This window comes from Zingiber officinale, chromosome 8B, assembly GCF_018446385.1.
Source record: "Zingiber officinale cultivar Zhangliang chromosome 8B, Zo_v1.1, whole genome shotgun sequence".
Classification (NCBI taxonomy): domain Eukaryota; kingdom Viridiplantae; phylum Streptophyta; class Magnoliopsida; order Zingiberales; family Zingiberaceae; genus Zingiber; species Zingiber officinale.
Window position 1 is genome coordinate 43,223,354 of NC_056001.1, and position 21,216 is coordinate 43,244,569.

Sequence of the window (21,216 nt, forward strand, 5' to 3'; positions counted from 1 at the left end):
TAAATGTTCTATCCATTTAAAACTAAATTTAAAAGAAATAAAAATATATATATTTCACCTTCCATTTCCCAGTTTTCCAACATTATAAAGCTAAAGGTCAGAGTTCCCTTTGCATAGTAAGTTGAGCACCATGAAGTCCATGTACTTCCTTCTGCTGATAATGCTGCTTCTCCTTCAGGTTACTCATTACTACGCTGCTTCAGGTAATCTTCTATCAGCTAATCAATCTGCTATATATATATATATATTGTCAAATATTGATGAAATTAATCAAGAGCAGAGTATAGCTGCTGATCGAAACTATATATTGCAGAAATATCTCCCAACGAACATTTGTGCGTCGGGTTGAATAAGAAATATCGGGGGATTTGCTTCACAGATAAAAAGTGCAGAGAATCATGCATACGGCAGGGACGAGAGGGTGGGCACTGCTATGTTTTTGCCTTCTGCGTCTGTAAATGGACGTGTAGCTCAACGAACACTACTCCTGTTCAGGGCTATAATCGCCGTATGATATGATTGATTCAAGAATGTTGTATACACTCTGAAATTAAATAAAATGTCGTTCTGGTGATAAGATGGATTAGAAATAACTGAATTTCTTTATATATTATAGAAAACTCAACAATCCTCGACTCCAATCCTTAATTACAAGGTCACACAATAATAATTTTACCGCTAAAACACCCCTTCAATTACGATCCACTTTCCAATACCATATAAAATTGAATTGAAAATGTTAAGAAAAATAGAGAGTGCTCTTGACAAAAGCTTGTAAATTGATCCAAAGAGGTTAATAGTAGGCCATTTCAGAAACAAGAATCCACAAAGGCAAATAACAAACTATATTTGAACTAGAGCATCTGTAACACTTATAGTTGAATCTACAGAATTTCATCACATAAAAGGCAAATACAACCCCAAAAAGAAGAAACTTACAAAGGTCGATCCACAAACAATTTCTTCACACTTCAGGATGAATACTTGGATATGAACTTGTCTACATGGATGATTATGTCGTCAATGTTTGGCCTCATCGCCGGTTGGGGTTGTAGCATCCATGCCACGAACTGGCGGAGGCTCTCAGGGTGAGGGTGATGGTGATGGTGCAGGTTCAGTTCGGAAGGCCATTTGATCTGGGCATTCATGACAGCTAACTGTAAGCTACCTCCTGACTCGCCAAGCACATACTCAAATGGGGATGTGCCATACCTGCCAAGAACCAGCAGCTAATTGAGACCCAGAGGTATCACAACTCAGCCAATAAATGTTATTTTAAAGGCTTTCTGTTCCATCTAAATGTTCTTTAGAAACTATGGATGTTACTTGGTACAATTATAGAATATAGATCTACTTTATCACATGCTTAACCTCTAAAGGTATGTAAATGCCATTAGTCATACAATTTACACATTTGTACTAGATCACACCAAAGTAAAAGAGAAAAATCTAACAAGATGAGAGAGAACGTAATAATCGAAAGTAATTAGCATAATAGGAGAAGGCATAAACAATCTCACATTATTGCGTATAGTGTACATCCAAGAGACCATATATCTGTCCTTTCATCAATATCGGCATGGCTTGGGCAGTCCCACAACTCAGGAGCCCGGAAAGGTGCAGAACAATGCTCACTAGCCCATTCCTACGCAGAAATTCATCAAACAAGCAAAAAAAGGTTTAAACTTCCGTCAAATTTTTGTTAGCAATACTGGTTACGTTAATTAGATTTAGTAGATGCAAATAGATAATATGATTGCAACACCAAGTTAATACATCCATGAAATAATTGAAACAACATTATCAAACTATCTTGAGAATACTAAAATGATGAAATGCAGAAAGATCATCCTATTCCGAACTTCAAAGCTTTTGAGAATTTAATTATTAGCACAAACATACAATGCATAGTGTTCAAGTCGACCGCTTCAAGGGTAAACTGATTCATACCTGTAAATGCAATGCCTCTGACCTTGAGCGAATTTCTTTTCTCGCAGGCTGTGCACTTCCAAAATCCATTAAAATAGCAATGGGCGGCTGTCCCTTCCTGTGCGTTATGAGAACATTACCAGGTTTTACATCATTATGTGCATATGGAGGATCAAAACTATGCATGTGCTTCAGGCCATCACAAAGCTGCATATAGACAAAAGGCAATATGTCATACTAAATTACTAAACAAGAAGACTATATAACAATAGAAGCCTGAGAAAGTAACTAGCTGCATTTAAAGTATGCAAACTCATGTCCACAGAGGGCACAACATTGTTATCGAGATCAATTAACACCACCATATCTTTTTGAATGCAAAACCAAGTTTATTAATAAATGAACTAATGGCCCATGGGGCGTTGATGCATAGTTTGAAATCTCATACTATGTCTGGCAAAATAGTTGAAATATACCGTACCGATAATAATGACATGAGTAATCTCACCCATGTCGTCTGCTGATAATGCTAACACTCAACATAGCTTAGCACACTTCGACATGCATCAAGATGATTCTAAGTAATGACTGTTATTATTTTATAATTTATTTATTTTTTCCAAAATTCTAATCTTATTGATTGTGTAATTGTTATGCTTTTATTTTTAAAAGTAAACTACTTAAGAAGAAGATTGTAGGAGTAAACCTCATATAATTCATCTAGATAAACATTAAAGTAAATATGAGTAAAATAATTTCAATTCAATTAACTATTGATTAGTCTTTTCAAAAACAAAAAAAAGAGAAATAACATTAATGAGTAAATCTCATTTGAATTAATCTTGGCATGCTTTAACACATAGCGAAACATGTCGAAAATTGATACGGTATAGTACTACTAATATTTTATTTAATTAATATGATAACTGTATTCTTATTTTTATAGGTAAATAAACCAAGAGAAAGAGTAAAATGAACCTTGACCCTAATTATGTAATTGTCCTCTTTTTTTTCTTCTTCTACATTTTCATCCTCTCTCAATTTTCAATTTTCAATTTTCAATTTTCAACCAACACCATGCATCGGAATAAAACTTCATGACACAGTACTGAAATCACCTCATTCCGATCGACCACCAAAATTCCAGCTCAAAACGAAATTTTAACCCCTACATAGATCACATTTATCATTTCATGAGCGATAAATTTCCAAACTACCAGCTAGTTGTCTCTACATAAACAACTGGTGGCAAATTTTACAAACTGAAAGCACAATTTTTTTTTTCTCAGAAATCACACTCACGCATAATTGCCATGTTGTGCCACTTTGAACTTTGGCTGAGCAAAGAATTATTATAAATTCAGAAAAAAAAACCTTGTGGAGTGCAGAACCGTAAAAGGTTAGTTGCATCAGTGGCGCAAGAGTATTTCCTAGAAATTTCCAAAGGATAAATGACCATTGCAGTAGCAGCACTAAGGTATTTCTTAGAAACTAAAAGGGGAAAAGCAACTTGCAATGGTTCAAGCCCCTTCATATGCTTCAACTTATGAATATAATAAGTGTCTAAGATGAAAAAGCTTGGCAAGCAAGTAGTTAGTGGATGAAAACATAAGAAATTCAGTCAAAACAACGTAGACAGTTCCTCATTTTCAGTAGCAATTGCAGTTCAAAGACAAAATTGATTTGTTCAAGAAATAGAAAAATAAGTAATTCTTGTCAACTCGTCTATCTTATGACACATTCATCGCCGCACAACTTTTACTTTTTGGAAGAAGTCAATGGTATGGTAAAATGCTTTATGCTTTATAGAGCAACTTAAACTTTTTTTGTACCCCCACCTAGTGGGATAAGACTTTGTTGTCGTCGTCGTCTGTTTCAATCTGGTAATTACGGTACATAGCTCTAACTTCAATTCTTAATTGCCAAGATTTTTTTAGGCAAGACAGAGAAGAGTTAGTAGCTCCTGTTTTTATCTATCCATATTTTAACACGCATGGATCAAAATTACTGAATTACAATATGCTAATTATAAAAGGTACACAATTGAAAAGTTGCCAAGTTCAATCTCTGATCAAAGTAAATGAATTTGACAATTGAATCGATTTTGATGAAGCACAACTTTTGTATGTTAGATACGTTCAAAATAAATGAACCAAATATGAGGAAAAGAAGATAAGTTTACCTGTCTGAAGATGTGAAGAACCGTGATTGTTGGAAAACTTTCCTTCTTTGATTGCATAATTTTTGCCAGATCAAGTAAAGTTCCATCCAGATGAACAGGGAACAATAAGTAGGCTTCATGCTTTCGTGATCCATCTTGTGTACCCTATATGACAATAAATAGAGCAGCACTCAACTTATCATGTCAAATAAATATTTCATCTATCAATGATAGTGAAAGAAAATAACATGAGAAACTTCGTTAGCACAAAGTGGCCTACAATGTCCTCCAAGTTCATGAAAATAAAAATTAGTCCTACAATATCAGTTCTATAAATTAGCAATAGTTCAAGCATGAAAAAGTCAACTCTTCCAGACATTCACGAAACACAATTGATGTTTCTTTAAAAGACCGTGTATAATGATCCAATTAATTATTCAATTCAAGAACTTTGGTGTGTATGTACACAATATATTTAAACAATACACATATTCAAGCACTTCCATTGACAACTTCATAGCATAGACTATAGATTAAAGGGCAACCCGGTGCATGAAACTCCCGCTATGCGGGGTCCCGGGGAGGATCCATTGTACGCAGCCTTACCCTGCTTTTTGCAAGAGGCTATTTCCAGAATTCGAACCCGTGACCTTTTGGTCACAAAGCAACAACTTTACCATTGTGCCAAGGCTCTCCTTCAGTATAGACTATAGAGTAAAAAGTCAAAATGTCAGCTAGAAAGCATGCTGCAAATAATGGAGGATAACAACCCATATCTCAATCAAGTATTATTGATGATTGCACTTGCACCAAACATAAATGCATTTGCAGCAAGTGATTCCTGTAAAATGGTTTTAAGTTCAAACCATCCAATGAATCAAATTGTTGCTTTTGATGAAGAATTTGGTATAGATGAACTTAAACTACATAGATTGACCGAGCATCGGTTTGACTTGCCAGGTCGAAGGAAAAAGTGTAAAAAGAAAGTCAATATGCTTAGCAATATGACAGTCCTTCAAATATATCATGGCATAATAGATTTGTGTATTCTGTCTAATTTTCTTCAACTACTACTGGTTTGCTAATCAAATCAAGCCATTATTCCATCATATATGACTAGAAAGTTTGCAAGAAGGATGATATACAAATGTTTTAATTAGTAATCAAGAGTTTAACAAACATAGGAAACTACAAAATATTCCAGCCCCATAAGTAACACACATGTTTGCAAAATAATACTAATACAAAAGTAAGAAAAAATCTTTAACTGACCTTCCTTACTATTAAGATGGATTTGTCATCAAGCTAAATGGTAAACATCAATATTTACTTTTAATTATAGAAAAAAAAAAACAGCGAACTGAAGAAATTTAGACCTTAACAGGAATGATAGCATGGTCAATGAGAGGAAGCAAATTAGGATGATTGAACAGGGACGAGACGTGGATCTCCTGCTTAACCAGCTCCAGCTGCTCCTCTGTCTGGATAATGACTTTCTTCATGGCATATGTTCCATCATCTAAAGCAAAGCATAAATCATCAAATTTGTTCATTGTACAACTACAACAAATAACTTGTCCCAGGGTTTTTCAGTCTTCCAGATGATCTAATGAGTTGCAATTTTGACTAGGTCCGACGAACTATTCCGGAAAAGAAGAACCCTTTTTCACACAGAACGAAAGAGTAATGCAGTTGACTAAACTAGACCACAAGTAACAATTCTGTGGGGCAAGAAAGAACAGCTGATCAGAGCACCAATCGCACGAAGTTAGAATCAAGAGTTGATTTCGAACAAGGAAAGTGTAGATTGATGGCAGACAGGACGCGATACCTGAGTTGTGGGAGGGATTGATCGACTTCTTGCTAGCAAGAGTGGAGTTGCCATCGGCGACGACCTCTTTGACGAGGAAGACGAAGGCGAATCCGCCCTCGCCGAGCTGCCTCAGGATCCGGAAGCGGTGGTCGTTGATCCAGACGTCGTCGCCGCCGCCGTTGACGGCGTCGTACAGGGCGTTGAGGCCCGAGATGGAGCATCCCATCTCTCCTCCTCTTTCTCTCGCCCTCTCTCTCTCTCTCTTTCCCCTAAGCCTTGGATACAATGTTGGGCTCTGTAGAATCCAGCAATCTCTTTGATAAAAACCTAAAATTGTTCTTGAGCAAGGTTTCTGCTGTTTGTCCAGAAGTCAACTTCAAATATATAAATTATAAGAATCACAAAATTACAAGTAACAGATTTTTCTTTAAAAAAAATAGATGGAAAGATGGATGAAAAAATGTAAGAAAAAAGGGGAAAATAATTTTATTCTTATTTAATTTATAAATAATGTGTTTGCGAACCAAGTTTAAGTCAGCGTCTGTCCTTAGTCAACGCCGGCGGACCCAGTTCATGGAACAAACCTCGGCAGCTCTCGTTTTCTCTCTCCGACGCCGGCGAGGGAGGTCGAAAAGGATCGAGAAGGAAAATGGTTAAGGAGGGCAGCCCTCGCCGCCTCGCAGGACTGACTCTTCCCGGCGCCTGCTCCCACTTCGGCGAAGCCGAGCTCGATGCCACCCTCTTCACCTCGATCAAGAGCATCGAGAACGCCGCCGCCGCAGTCAACGGAGCCTTTCTCCGTTCCTTCAAGAATCGCCTGACGCTTCTCCGATTCCAACGGAGGTAACCTATTCAAGAACAGAATCCATCCCGACTTCAATCCAGATTTTGTTAAGAAATTAATTTCAAACTTTTCTCGCCTCTTCCGAACATTTCAAGCTAATAATTCGAAGATATTTGACTTTCTGTGACAGAAAACGAGGATAAAAAAAATCCCAACTTTGATATTACAAGATGATCAATCGAAGCTTTGTTCATCTTTTCCCAGCATTTCAAGCTAATAATTGGAGATACTTGCTACGATTGTAAACGAGAATAGAAATCGCAGCTTTAATCTAGTTTTGCTGAGAATCAATTCCATATGTTCCCATTGTTTCTAAATATTTCGAGCTACTAATTCGAAAGCATTTTACTCGCTGTGGATGTAAGCTAATCTGTCTGGTTGGCAATCCTTGTTGATACGGTGCATGTAGGTGTGGTCCGATAAGGAGAAGCAGTCAAAAGTCGGACATGACACTCAATGATAGTCAAAAGTCAAGGAGGACATGACGATCAAAAATCAAGGGGTGTGACAGTCAACAGTTAGAACTTAGGAGAAAGAAGAAGTTAGACTGCCTCATGTCATTGATGTCATTAGTCGGATAATTCTTGGTCGGGCATAGGTAGAATAGGTCCCTAAATCTGAGACATAAGAGGCATCCTGGATTAGTTCTTGACCTACCCCTAACTGATTGGACTTTCTCAGCTCGGGCTGTGTGAGCAGGTCGGGTACTTTCACTAAAACAATTCTCGGTCGGCCTTGAAACGATCAAGGCGTGAAGGATGGGTGCCTCATCACAGTCTCAAATACAGATAACAGATAAAGTTTGGACGGGTCGCCATGGCTCAGCCTTCTCATAGAGACTCAGGTTAGGTGGTATCTCTAAATGATCATCACGAGCTGTCCGTTGCTAAACTTGGGCGGGATGGAAAGTACTAAGTGACAAATAATGTCGGAGAATCGTAACCTTCTGCCAGAGAATAATTGTCATACATCAGGGAGTATTCCAGTGGTTTACTATCACATACGAATGAAACCTTCCTTCCATCAATAGGAGCCCACCATACATCTTTTCTCACCCGATAGGCCCTGACCCCCGACATTCTCTGACAACATGCATGCTCTGAAGGTACGCAGCATCATATAAAAAGAGAGGTCTTCTCCCTTAGTCAGAGTACGCGCACATTTGCACTTGTCTTCTACAGTTTTTTCTCCTTCGTACATTGTCCTTCTGGGGAAAAAGTACCTGCCTTGACATCAGAGGACGGGAAAAAGTACCTGACTTAAGCGTCAGAAGGTCTGCACCGAAGATTTTTTCCCTGGTTTCTGGTCTCTAATACTTCGTGTGCTTGTCTGAGTGTGCGCAGCGCCTGAGTACTTTTGGCTTTGTCACCACTATCCCTGAGTTTCACGTGCAGGGCTGTTATTCTGTTGCACATACGCTAGGTGTGTCAAAATCATCTCTCCGTCAATATTAGCACCATCTCAGCCGATCTTCGTCTAACTCAGATTCCAAATATGATCACTTGTGTAGGCAAAACTTGCCTATTACCTGTTTGTTCCTTTTCCGCATTGGAACCAAAAAAATCCTGCACAATAAGGAATCACTTGATTCAACAAAATCGAAAATTCAACAACTCGCATGATCAGGTTGATCTTTGTTGTGTCACATTTGGGATTCCTCTTGTCGGAAATGGTGGTTTTGTTCATGCTCTCCATAAATGAAGAATGGACTTGCTTCTTCTAGCATTTTGCCATGTTAGGTGGTATCGTTCAATGCTGTTTGATTTCGCCTCTGTCCAATTTGAATGAAGAATTCCAGAGAATTCTGCATTTCCTGTGTTCAAAACCATAGCGCTTCAATCCAAAGCCTGAAGTGAGCTCCCTGGTTCCATATCGAACCATCAGGTTCCATATGATGTGCAGAATATTTGGAGGAGCATTTCTTTATGAAGTGAGGATAAAAAGCTCGTTGATGTGCAGAACATTGTGTCAGTGCATTCTCCAGATGCAATTCCTCTATCCTTCAGTGATGAGGTCGAATCACTCAAAACACTGCTCAATTACATCGATTTGGTGAGTTTCTTATCCATTCATCTTTTTGAAGGTGCAGCTATTCTGATTTTGTTTGACAAAGTCTAAAGAAACTATTTACAAGCATCATAGTATACTGTCTTTAGATGAATAACTTGGAAATGTTAGTTTGAGCTTCAACTTTATACATACAAAACTGTCTACTTGTTTACTTCCTATGTGAATTACCTAACCGATGTGATTCGTGGAGTTTTAGAGAAAATCGATTCCAACTACAATAAAAATATAAAATACAAGAATCTCTGAAGTTCCTGAAAGAAATTAAAACCCGTCCATATGGGAGCTTTTGAGGATGAGGTTACTATGATACCTTCAAACTTCAGAAAGATGTGGAAGAGTTCAACGCCAGTGCGAAGAGACTTGAGCTAGCAGGGCTTTGGTATGAGATAGTCGAGAAGGTACAGGCACTCTAAGAATGAGGATACAGGTCCATACATGGCGAAAGGCAGGCCATAACATTACCGATACAGACAGAGATGGCTCAAGCATGCTGAAGAGTGTCTGCAAGCTCGAGTGTGTTCTGGGCATCTATCAAAGAGCTCAAACCCGAGATAACAAGCCTGAGGGTGTTAAAACTCGAAGAGAAGGTGCTTCAATGAGTAAATGAAGGCCAATTACGTAGTGATGTGTTTGTCAGTGACTCCAACTTTACAACATGGTGGATAACTCTTCCTTCGCAATTTTGAAGACATGTTGTGGATGTCTGATCCGTGACAAAGAAGATTTAAAGTCATATGGCAGTTGTGATTTCAATGAAACAGTATAGTGGATATGAGAAGCTTAAGCAACTTGTTTATAAAACAAGAATGATTTTGTCTCAATAAATTAGAATTTTATGTTTGAACTTGACTGAAACTATTTAATCTGTATATGTTTTTTTTTTTCCTATTTGTATTTTTTTTTGTATCTTCTACTTCACAAAAACAATGAAGTCAATGGTACAATGGACACACAAAGAACACGAGCTCTGTGATCACCCTTTTATCATTCTTCATGAAGATGAAGATGAGCTTTGTGCTTTCAAATGATGCAACTTCGCAAACACTCCCACCATCGGTGCAGTGTTGTATGTGCACGCCTCCGTTTGCATGTAGTTCTCCCTCATATCTTTGAATCTGTCCTTGGCATTCGGGCCACCGACAATGGCACCGATGAGAATGTTAGGATTCTCCTTTCGTCGTCCAAACCACTTGTCGTAGCCTTGAGCACACCCTATGAAGGACCCGTCCTTTTTGTAAGATATGGTTGAAGCGGCTCTATGGTGCACTCGCTTGGGGTATTTGCGTCCAAACCCCACCATGTAGCTCATGCCCAACGGGTTTGAGCCCAACATGTAGTCGACTTGCACCTTCACAAACGATAAGATCTCCCGAGGACCTAAGGATCCTCGAGGACAATGCAACAACTCGCCGGAGGCAGTCAAATAATCAGAGTAAACGGTAAGGAGGAAGGCGGCACCGGTCACGTACTGCATGTTGTTCCACTCTCGAACAAAGAGGAGGCCACCGGGAGTGCGACGAACATTGCTATCGGCGGTGCTCATGTTGAGGCAAGAACAAATGTAGTGCTGAGCTTTGGATCTGTATTGCTCTAGTACCTCTACTCGTTTCTCTTCTAAATTCCTTCTCCCTTCTTCCATCAAAAGCTAACAACATTAAAAAAAAAATGCACAATTACTTTAATTCCATAACACATCAAAATCCAATTGAATCTAAAAATTATGCACATTGCTCCTAATATTTTTGGGATTTGTTAATAAGATCATAGTTACGTTAGTCATTAAGTGGATTACCAGTGGCTGACTACTCTCATTCAAACCTACTTGAGCTTCTTTCTAGTAGGTATTTTTGGTACATGTTCCGACCAACCTAAGTCTATTTTTTTAATGAAATATATATATAATAAAAATAAATAAATATTATTTTTTAAAAAAATTATTTTACCTTTGAGGCGAGAATTTGCAAGCCTGCGTACTTGATGTCCCAACTGAATTCAGACACAGCCCAGCCGGCGCCGCCCAACTCCGCCGCCTTCTCCACCGCGTAGGTCAGGTACTTGGCTTGCCTCGTCGCCCGGTGCAGCCACATTGCCGCCCAGAGCAGCTCGTCGCCGTAGCCGCTCACCGACGGGTAGTAGCTCTTGGCGGCCGGAATGCTCTCGTCGTACCTCCCCCTGTACTTGTCTCCGAACTCAAACAGCTGCTGGGCGTGGTGGAGTAGCAGGCGCGAGTAGCGTGGGTTGGTGTTCCTGAACACCACCGCCGCCGCTGCCAGCGCTGCCGCCGTCTCCGCCGCCACCTCCGTCCCCGGGTGCTCGGCGTCGACCCTGTACGCTTGCCTAGACGTCGTCATGTCCTCCGGACGCTGCCAGCAGTAGTGGTCGCTGACCCCTTCCCCTACCTGATCGCCACCCGATCCCGATCGAATTAGCGGTTCGTCGGCGGATTAAGGAACTCCGACGAACTGGTCGGGAGCATACGCACCTGTGCCCAGAGGAGGTTGGGGAGGGTGTGCGCCTTGATGAAGTAGTCGGTCGCCCACTTGATGGCACCCAGCGCGTGCTCCATCTCGCCGGCCGCCGCGATCGCGCCGCCGTACTCCGCCGCCCCCCACGCCAGCATCGTCGCCGTGAACGCCATCGGCAGCCCGAACTTGACGTGGTCGCCGGCGTCGTAGTACCCTCCCACCAAATCAACCTGCAATGCCATTGATAGAGAAGCTCAAAACAGCAAGGACAAAAACGGCTCGACGGCAAAATTTAACGAACGTACTCTCTGTTCGAGGCCGTCGGTGAGACCGGAGTCGGACCGCCAGGAGATGCGCTGGCGGTGGGGGAGGCGGCCGGAGCGCTGCGCCTCAAAGTAGAGTAAGCTCTTCGAGAGCGCCTCGCCGTAGTCAAACGCTACAAGGCGAGGCACGCTCGAAAATAAAAGGAAGAGAAGAAAGATCTTGCGATACTCCTCAACTTTCTCCATTGGAGGAGAGGAGAAGAGAGGAAGAAGAAGCCGAAAATTTTTTAGATCTTTGAAATGAAGAAATTGAGATTTATATAATGAAGAAAAAACACGGTGTTAAGTATGTAATTAGTCCAGCCCGGCCTACCTTCTGATGACCATTCTTACCAAATGTTTTTGGGGCGTTTCATGTTGCATTTTTTTTTAAAAAAAAAAAATAGGGCAAAAATCAAATCAGACCCTGTTTTTTTTAAATAATCAAGGTAAGTCCTTTGATTTTTAATCAAACACGTAATCCCATCCCATCAGTTCCCATTAAATACGCTTAGATACCGTATTCGAAATTATTATTTCCAATCACATGTATTAATATTATTCGTATTTTAATAGCTACGAACAAAGCTGCTATAATAATGTACCGTTACGATTTAATAATTGTTATAATATAGATTTATTTTATTTAACAATATTTATATTATAATAACTATAAAATCATAATTATTATAATAAATATTTACATTATAGTAATTAATTATAATAAATATTTACATTATAGTAATTATTAAACGTAGTTACTATAATACTATAACATGTATAATTTTATAATTACTATTAGTGATCGTGTACACGTGTTCGAGATATCTAGGAAGAAGAATTGACCTATCAATGATAGGATGACGCTTAAATTTCAACAGCAAGTTATTGTAATGGACTCGTCCTTATAAAAAATTAATTTAATATTATACTTAATCTTAGTCAAAAAGTATATTTTCTAATATTATTGGATCAAGATATTTATAAAGGTAGATCTGCTATCTTAGCGACCCCCTAGTGCCGGCCTGGCTCAAGGTATTTATAGAATCTTCTCTTTGTTGTCAATTCTAAGATATAGGACTAAAGAGAACTCTATAATTCTAATTGATTAATTAGAAAAATTCTTAATAATACGTCGCAGTTGAGTTTCGAACTCTAGATTCTTGATTGATTACTGAGAAAAATTTTCAATAATAAAGCATAGCTGATTAATTAATGAGAAAATTCTCAATAATAAGCTACAGCTGAATCTTGAACTCTTGATCCCTGATTGATGCGTATATGGAAATTACTAATAAACCTTAGAATAATTTTCAATGTGAATAGAAAAAAGGATATTAATGTAATTTTAATTTAGACTTCACCAAAGTTAGTTAGTAAAAGAGAGAGATTCTTAATAAAATAGTAGAATAATACAGACATATCTTATTTAACAACATTTATATTATAGTAGCTACTAATTATAACTGCTATACTTACTGTATCAACTGTGAACCTATAGCTCTTGTTCATATAATTGGTTGATGGGTCTGAGGGATAAAAGTTAATAATATGGAAAATACACTAAAGGATAGATATGCCATTTTAAAGGGAGGTGGGTGGAATGGAATACTTTTGATTAAAATTAAAAAGGGCATTTTTTTTTATGATTCCCATCAGAAGATGTCGGATAATGGAATGTGTACAGTTTGAAGTTTATACAGTTATCCTTCGAGGAATCTTCTGTTATATGTATGTGAACAGTCTCGTGTAACCTTCGTAATAGTGATAGAAGTTGTATAGTCACCTTCGTAAGAAGATTCCATTGAATGCATATGTTGTAACCGAAGAATATTCTTTGACAAATGGTTGTGATTCTATGATAATGTTGTCTTCTAAAAAAATCTCGGTCGGACTTTTAGCCGATTGACTGTATATTATACTAGCAAATCGATACGTAAGTAAGGTATTGAGTTCCATAAGACCATTCGGCCTTTAGGCCACTCGGCTATATACTATGTGACGCTGGGAATCTGATACTGAAGCAACAGGGAGTCAAGTCCCATACGCTCGGTCGACTGACTAACCATATGCTGGGATACCTATGAAGTGATAACCTAAGATCTGAAAGCTCGGTCGAGTCTAGAGCCGTCAATTTGGGTTGGCCCGCCCCGCCAAACAATTTAAGCGCGTTAGGTTGGAATTTTATCAATCCAAGCCCGTCACGAGCCGACCCACCTAGGTCCGCGACCCGCACGGGTCGACCCGCGATGGGCTTGGGTTGTCTTGCGGGTTGAGAAACACATGTAAGCTAAGTTTTTTGTCAATTTATTATCTTTTTTGTTATAATTTTGAAATAAAAATAGTACTATTCATCCCACATAACTACTCATTTGTGTTCATTTATATTTAAAATATATGGTTATGGATACATTTGGTTGATAAAACATTTTCGAAGTAAAATGTTGAAAATATAAAATATTTTTTATTTTTTTTTAAAAAAAAATTGATGGGCCTGCGGGTTAGTCCGCCAAACCCACAACCTGCCTTAGATTGGGTTGGGTTGGAAATTTTCCAATCCGCCAAGTTGACGGGTCGGCCCGTCCCGCCCCGCCATGGGTTGGCCCGTTTGACAGCTCTAGTCGAGTCTATAATGAGAATTGCCTTTAAGCTGTGTAAACTTGATAGTGTTGTTGCCAACTGGCTATATGAAGGAGGGATGTCTTGTATGCTCGTCCGACCATAAGACCTTTCAAGTTATGTGTATATATTAAAATTGAGCCCCCTAAGTTTGATCGATTTAAAGGTTGACCAACCATACGTTGTACTAAGAGAATGGGAAGCTAGGTCCTCTGGATCTGGCCTGACTTATAATTGATCGAATTTGTGGTAGGTCGGCCATCCCTTAAACCCGATCGATTATTGGCTGATTGAATATATAATAGGTGTCTTAGCACATAAATGAAGCACTTGGCTCCTTGGGTTCGATCGGCTCTTTGGCCAATCATCCTCATAGTGAAAGCCTTAGTGTGGACGGGGAGCAATAGTCCTGTTGAGAGTGACCCGCTGACTGTTACTTTCCCTTGACTTTGACCACCACCTTGCTTTGACTTTGACTGCCATGTCATATATGGGCCCGCTCATAACATCTCGTATCACTAATCCCCTTTCAAGTTTAGTCGAAGGAGAATCATAGTTAACCGACTGGACCTGAGTCTTTATCTTACCTCAATTGCCCAACTTATTGGTTCGATCGGCTAGACGTGCTTCTGATTCGCCCGTCCGACCATGTTCTTGCCCGCACTTTGAATATCGTGTTCAGCTTGTATCTTAGAAAGATGCATGCCAGGTTTTTGACAAGCCAAGTAGTGCGACAATGATACACGTGAAGACATTTTTCAATAAATGATTCGATTGTCTTGTCCTTCATAAATATCCATTTACAGGCAAATGACATGTGTACTACTACCTCACTCTTCGAAGCGATAACTGATGCACACCTTTTCGTACAAACCAATGACACTCCTTCTATTGCAATCCAATGACCACCAATGAGCAGACTGTTTTGATCAAACAGTTGAGATTAGAACATGTCTCATGGCTCATGATTAAAAACACTAAGAATCGTAGAAGAAGATTATCTACTTTGTGTTTTCTCTCATCCTCTCTTACAGGGACTCTTGATGAATTCTTCCTTCTTACGATCAGTGTTAGTAAGTTCCTTTTCTGATTCTTCTTTGTTTTCTCTACATTTTCCCATGCCCCAAAAATCTTTTGCTTTTTGGTATACCATCACCCACTAAAAATTTGACAATTGCGATCGAGAAGTGCTCTGCCTATAATATGAAATCCCCAAAAACTATCGTATTCGCATTCTGACCCCCCAATATCATCCTCATCACCCCCTCCAGGCTATATCACTTTCTTTAAAGATCAAATCTTAACTGGTTTGTACTTTCCCATCCCCTATTGTATTTTTGAGATAAGTCAGTACTTTAACCTTCCTCTTCAGCAGTTTACAGTGAATGCCTTCTGCACTTTGTGCAGGCTATACATTTTGTTTCACACGTATGGTATTCCCTTGACTCCTTGCAACTTCCATTATTTTTCTTACCTCAACAAATCGGGGTCGGGGGTCTTTCTGTTTTAATCTCGTCCCAAGGCAGTGTTCTTTAAGGACTTGTCTTCTTCAAATAAGAAATGAAAATCTCGTTTCTTTTTTGTTCAAATACCCGAGTCTATTTTATGACCGATCAAATGACAATCCACTCTTTCCCCCATTCCTGACTTCAAGAACTTTAAGCATGATTCGACTTTCATCTCCTCCTCGAAGAAATTGGATAACATACAATTCAAGGCCTCCAAGTTGCTATGAGAGGGCCTACTTTACTTGTTTGTACTGAGCCTTGTCCGAGCGTCCCTTCCTTGTTCTTTCGATAACCCCGATAACTTAGCCATTATGTTATCACTAACTAAGGTCCCTTTTGTTTTATGCAGTGAATGCTTTTTTTTGAGACCCTGGTCTCCGAGCATATCCAATTGGAAGAAGAAGAGTTCACTTGACAGGAGCAAATGCTTTTGGCCGAGCGAGAGCAACAATCGGTCGACCCCATTAGCGAGGTGTTCAGTAGTCAGGCTACTGAATCAAGCAAGGCGACTGCCTCGGAAGGGGTGCCTTACGACCCTCTCCTAGCCTTCGAAGATTCTCCCTTTAACGAAGTTGAGGTACCTTTAAAGAGGAGACGTAAGAGGCATTGACTCGTCCCTTCTATCAAAGTTCCCGAGGGGCTAGTATCTCCAATAAGGGTGCCTTCACCTCGTCTTACACCAGTATAGGAGGAAACCTCGGCTCAATTTTCCGAGTGGACTTTGTTTGCTATTCCATCTAGCAATCCAATCCAAGAGATCACATCCCCATCTGTCAGCTCTCCGGTTGCTACTTTAGGTCCATCCAACAAGCCAAAAAGCCTTTATCAATTTTCAACCATCTACGATCTACCGTCCATCCAGACAATAGCTTCTCCATTGGCTCCCCAACTGATTTGGAGTCGAATATTACTGAAGGGCCAACTGATTGAGGTCTGGGAGCTAGCTATGAGACGATTATAGGTGTATACATCAACGGAGATGGAGGACAAATACTCGCACGATATAATCATGGTAGGTTTTCGCTTTCTCATTCATTTTCATTCCGAATGCCTTTGATGATGTTTGTTCTGCAACAATAGGCAATGTGTATGGAACAAAAATTAGAGAATCTAGCCTAGGAGAATGAAGCCTTGAAGGAGCGCTTGACAGAGGCAGGCTCCATCTATGCTCTGGCCCGCTCGGCATAGGAGTGTCAAGCTCAACTCGATTGGATGAATGAGTTAGAGAGCCAATTTTAAGAAGCTCAGGCATTGATGAGGGATAGGGCAGAGAGGAGTGCAACAATCAAAGTCTGCTCTAAAAATTATAGAAGATAGGCTCCAACATGAGACAATCCAGTGAACTAAAGTGGTGGTTGATCTGGAAGGAAAGAACACTAAATTTCAAAGCCTAGCCTCCTAGTTGGAGGAGTTGAAAGTTGCTCATGCTTCAGAGATGGAGGCCAAAGAATCTAACCTAACGACCAAAACACAGCTGGTGTTCGAGCAATGACTGTTAGGGTGTATACTAAAAGCCTAGCTTTTGGTATAAACATTTATCTAGTAATAAGAATCACATTGGTCAAATGTCTATATTTAAATGTAGTTGTTCAATTAATTTATATTGTAGATAACATGGTGTGTGGTGTCACACACAGAGGATCATGTTATCAGTACCTTATAAATTATAAACAGTAGCTCACGACCAAAATGGAAAGGAACAAACCATTAGAAGGTCGTAGTGTAATTAGGTATCAGTTTATCTTGACTGTATAATTACACTAGTACACTTAGAGTGTATTGAGTAGGACCATTTGAGGTCGTTTCTTTTATACTGATTTTATAAAGAAACAAAGACCTCGGTTATTATGGAAGTGTGTGCTCTTAATCCTAATATAATAACAAGCACATATATTTGATATTTATTTATTTAATTTATCAATGGGTGAGATTTAGTTCGATGAATCAATAAGCCCGATAAGTTGGGAAATGGTATCACTTATAGTGTGTGTTGTTGATTATAGAAGGAAACTGTGTCCTAGAGATACTAGGTTGATAATGTCCTCAAGAGGAGCTCATAAGGATTGTCATGTTAAACCTGCAGTGGACCTAGTCCGACATGATGATAAGGTTGAGTGGTACTACTCTTGGACTAAGATATTAATTAAATGAGTTGTCGGTAACTCACTTAATTAGTGGACATTCGATATCTTAAACACAGGGAGACTAACACACTCATGATAAGAAGGAGCCCAAAATGTAATTTGGGATTGGTGCGGTAGTTCAATAATAGTTCTCTAGTGGAATGAATTATTATTGATAAAATTAAGTTGTGTGTTCGGGGCGAGCACGGGATGCTTAATTTTATCGGGAGACCAAAACCAATTCCTCCTCTCGGTCCCTATCGTAGCCTCTTGTATATAGAGATTTATACCCACCACATACCCACCTTCTTACCCAACCAATAGGGTCCGGCCAAGCTAAGCTTGAAGCTCAAGCTTAGGGCCGGCCAAGGTTGGCCTTAAGGTGGTCGGCCAATAGCTTGGAGCCCAAGCTTAGGTGGCCGGCCACATCATATTAAAAAGGATTTTTTATTAAAATTATTTCTTATGTGGATATCATAGTTTTAAAAGAGAGTTTAAAAATTAAATCTTTCCTTTTAAAAGCTTTCTACAAAAGATTAAGAAAAGATTTGAAATCTTTCCTTATTTGTAGATTGAAAGGAGATTTTATTTTTAAGAAAAACTTTCCTTTTTAACCATGATAATAATTTAAAAGAGAAGTTTAAAAATTAAATATTCTATTTTATTAGTTTCTACAAAAGATTAAGAAAAGATTTGATATCTTTCCTCATTTGTAGATTGAAAAGAGATTTTAATTTTTAAGAGATAACTTTCCTTTTGGAAATTATCCACATGTTTAAAAGAAGAATTTTAATTTATAAAATTTCCTTTTTATTAACCACCATGAAGGGAAAATTATTGGAGAAATTTTTTATAAATTTCTGGAGACAAATTAGGAAATTTTAATTAATTAAAACTCTCCTTGTTTATAGCTTGATGGTGGCCGGCCATGTATATTGAGAATAGGAAAATTGTTTTTAATTAAATAAATTTTCTTTTTCATGGCAAAAGAATTAAGGAAGTTTTTAATTAAATTTCCTTATTTGCCAAGACCAAGGATTATAAAAGAGGGGGTAGAGGTGCCTTCATGTGTGATCAACTCTATTATTCTTCTCCTCTCTTTTCCTCCTTGGTGGCCGGCCCTAGCTTCTTCCTCTTCTCTTCTTCTTATGGCCGACGACAACCTCTCTTGGAGCTCTTGATGGTGGCCGGTTCTAGCTAGGAGAAGAAGGAGAGAAAGGTGGTTTTGTTTCTTGCATCCCTTGGAGCTTGGTGGTGGTGGCCGGACCTCTACTTCTCTTGGAGAATTGTGGTGGCCGAAACTTGTAAGGAAGAAGAAGGTGCTTGGTGGTTCTCATCTCGGAAGATCGTTGTCCACACAACGTCCGAGGTTAGAAGAGGAATACGGTAGAAGATCAAGAGGTCTTTTAGAAGGTATAACTAGTAATTTTTCCTTTCCGCATCATGCTAGTTATTTATGGAAATAATACCAAATACAAGAGGCTTACGATTCTAGAATTTCGAATATATTTTTCTATGTTGTGTTCTTTTATTTTTTCTTTTCCTTGTGATTTGATTGTTCTTTTCGGTTAACCTAAAGTTATTTTAGGAAATTAAATATTACCTTTCTATAAAAGGTTTTGTCTAGTCGGTGGTGGTTGCTCCCATATCCAAGAAGGCCATGTGCCTCGCCACGTCAGTACTGGGAACCAATTATGGAAATTAATATTTAATGGAATTAATAACTTAAGGTGATTTGGGTCGAACGTGTTAAGTTCCGCAGGAGACCCAAGTCAAAACCTAAAAGAACGAATAGATTAAGTTTTGGATCAAACGTGTTAAGTTCCGCAGGCGATCCAAAATTTAATTTAAAAGAACACATGGTAGCTAGGAAAAGGTTCAGACCTTTGTACAAAATTTTTGTACAGTGAAACCTCTAGGTTTTCCGAGTAGCAACCAACTATGACAAAATTTGGATGCCCAAAAACTTAGGATAGATTCCCTACAGATAGAACTAGAGGCCACCCAAGCTACCCTTACTGCCTCTAAATCCAAGCTGGAGGGCATTTTAGCAGAACTAACTGCTCCTGGGTGGAACTAACTACCTACAGAGTGGGGGAGAATGAGTGATTCGAGATAAAAAACCATCCCACCTAAAAACTCGAGAGTTTAACATGTCAATTGTCACCTCAATCAACAAAGCTCTCTCCTTGGAGTTGCTGATGCCATTACACAACTCCGGGAAGGTGATTATCTAGCATTCGAACTCCTGACCCACTTTCTGGATCGTCAAAGTCTAGTAAAGGAGCGGCCGCTCAGCTTATTTCCTACCCTCCAATAGGCTTTTGTATCCTGATTCTCCCCGTGGACAAAAAAATAATGTAATTAATCTTTATCTTCATGTAACTAAGACTATAGTAGATTTTACTTAATCTTGGCTCATGCTTGATTGGATAATTCTGTTATTTTTTCCAAGTGTTTGTGAGTACACCTACTTAAATGGAAGTCTTGATTCCATTTTATATATTGAGCGACCTAGAAACCTGAGCACTCGGCCCCTTAGGTAACAAAACCTCAAAGATTCGACCAGCATTACCACCGATCGAACACATGGTGAGGAACGTGCTCCGCCAAGGATTAAGCCTTCATAGTCGGCATGGAGATAAGTTCATCCAAAGCTAAAACCATATAGGTTTTAAGGTTCAACCGACTCTTGGGTTAATCGGATATGTGGTAAGAACTACACTTAAGAGATAGAAGAGGTGAAACCTTAAAAACCTAGGCAGAGTTAGAGCCGACTAGACTTTAGATGACTTAATGACGTGCGTAGATTATATGCACTTTTATGCATATTTTAACGCACATTCACGTACTTTACTTATGCTTGATTTATACATTTTTACACTTCTTGTCATATTTTTAACATAATTAATCTTTTTTGTCAGAGATCTACTCTTTGTGTATTTTTTTGTTGACAGGTGCTACTTTTGGAGTAAAAACGATGCTCGGAGATGATCCCGGAGAGCAAACGAAGAAAAAGGGCCTTGGCCGTGTGAATCCCACACAATTGTGCCACCTACTAGAGAAGGAGAAGACTTTGGCCGTACGATTTCATATGGTTGTGCAATGAAGCAGAGAAGAAGCTAGCCACGACTATGTGGATGCTCCATGTGACCTTCCAGAGGAGAAACAGAATTCGGTTGTGTGACCTCACACGACCATGTGACTTTCTACAGCTGATGCAGATGCAGGCCATGTGAATCCACATTATTGTGCCATATTCTAGAGGTTGAGCAGAACACGACCGTATGATTCCACACGACTGTGCCACTTGACTCGAAGCTAAGAAGAACTTGGCCGTGTGGATTCCACACGACCATGACATAGGCCGTGCCAGGCACGT

The 21,216-nt window shown here is 39.2% G+C and overlaps 2 protein-coding genes across 7 annotated transcripts; both read right to left on the reverse strand.

Moving 5' to 3' along the window:
* Positions 1 to 828: 828 nt before the first annotated feature.
* LOC122015450 (probable serine/threonine-protein kinase DDB_G0291350) lies at positions 829 to 7,070 on the reverse strand. Of its 6 annotated transcripts, none has more exons than XM_042572330.1 (8): positions 6,915 to 7,070; positions 6,488 to 6,751; positions 5,922 to 6,277; positions 5,467 to 5,609; positions 4,112 to 4,255; positions 1,951 to 2,136; positions 1,521 to 1,645; positions 829 to 1,212 (listed from the first exon to the last, which is right to left on the reverse strand). In XM_042572330.1, the coding sequence occupies exons 3-8, from the start codon at positions 6,127 to 6,129 to the stop codon at positions 972 to 974; spliced, it is 1,047 nt and encodes a 348-aa protein (XP_042428264.1). In that variant the 5' UTR covers positions 6,130 to 6,277; positions 6,488 to 6,751; positions 6,915 to 7,070; the 3' UTR covers positions 829 to 971. The 6 variants fall into 6 exon arrangements, with proteins under 6 accessions (XP_042428264.1, XP_042428266.1, XP_042428263.1 ...); XM_042572332.1 differs by having other exon boundaries at positions 6,904 to 7,060; XM_042572329.1 differs by having other exon boundaries at positions 5,922 to 6,255; positions 6,488 to 7,061.
* A 2,599-nt stretch (positions 7,071 to 9,669) lies between these two features.
* Positions 9,670 to 11,815, reverse strand: LOC122015449 (endoglucanase 16-like). The gene is made up of 4 exons (XM_042572326.1): positions 11,588 to 11,815; positions 11,300 to 11,512; positions 10,761 to 11,216; positions 9,670 to 10,462 (listed from the first exon to the last, which is right to left on the reverse strand). The coding sequence occupies exons 1-4, from the start codon at positions 11,789 to 11,791 to the stop codon at positions 9,809 to 9,811; spliced, it is 1,527 nt and encodes a 508-aa protein (XP_042428260.1). The 5' UTR covers positions 11,792 to 11,815; the 3' UTR covers positions 9,670 to 9,808.
* Between the last annotated feature and the right edge of the window lie 9,401 nt (positions 11,816 to 21,216).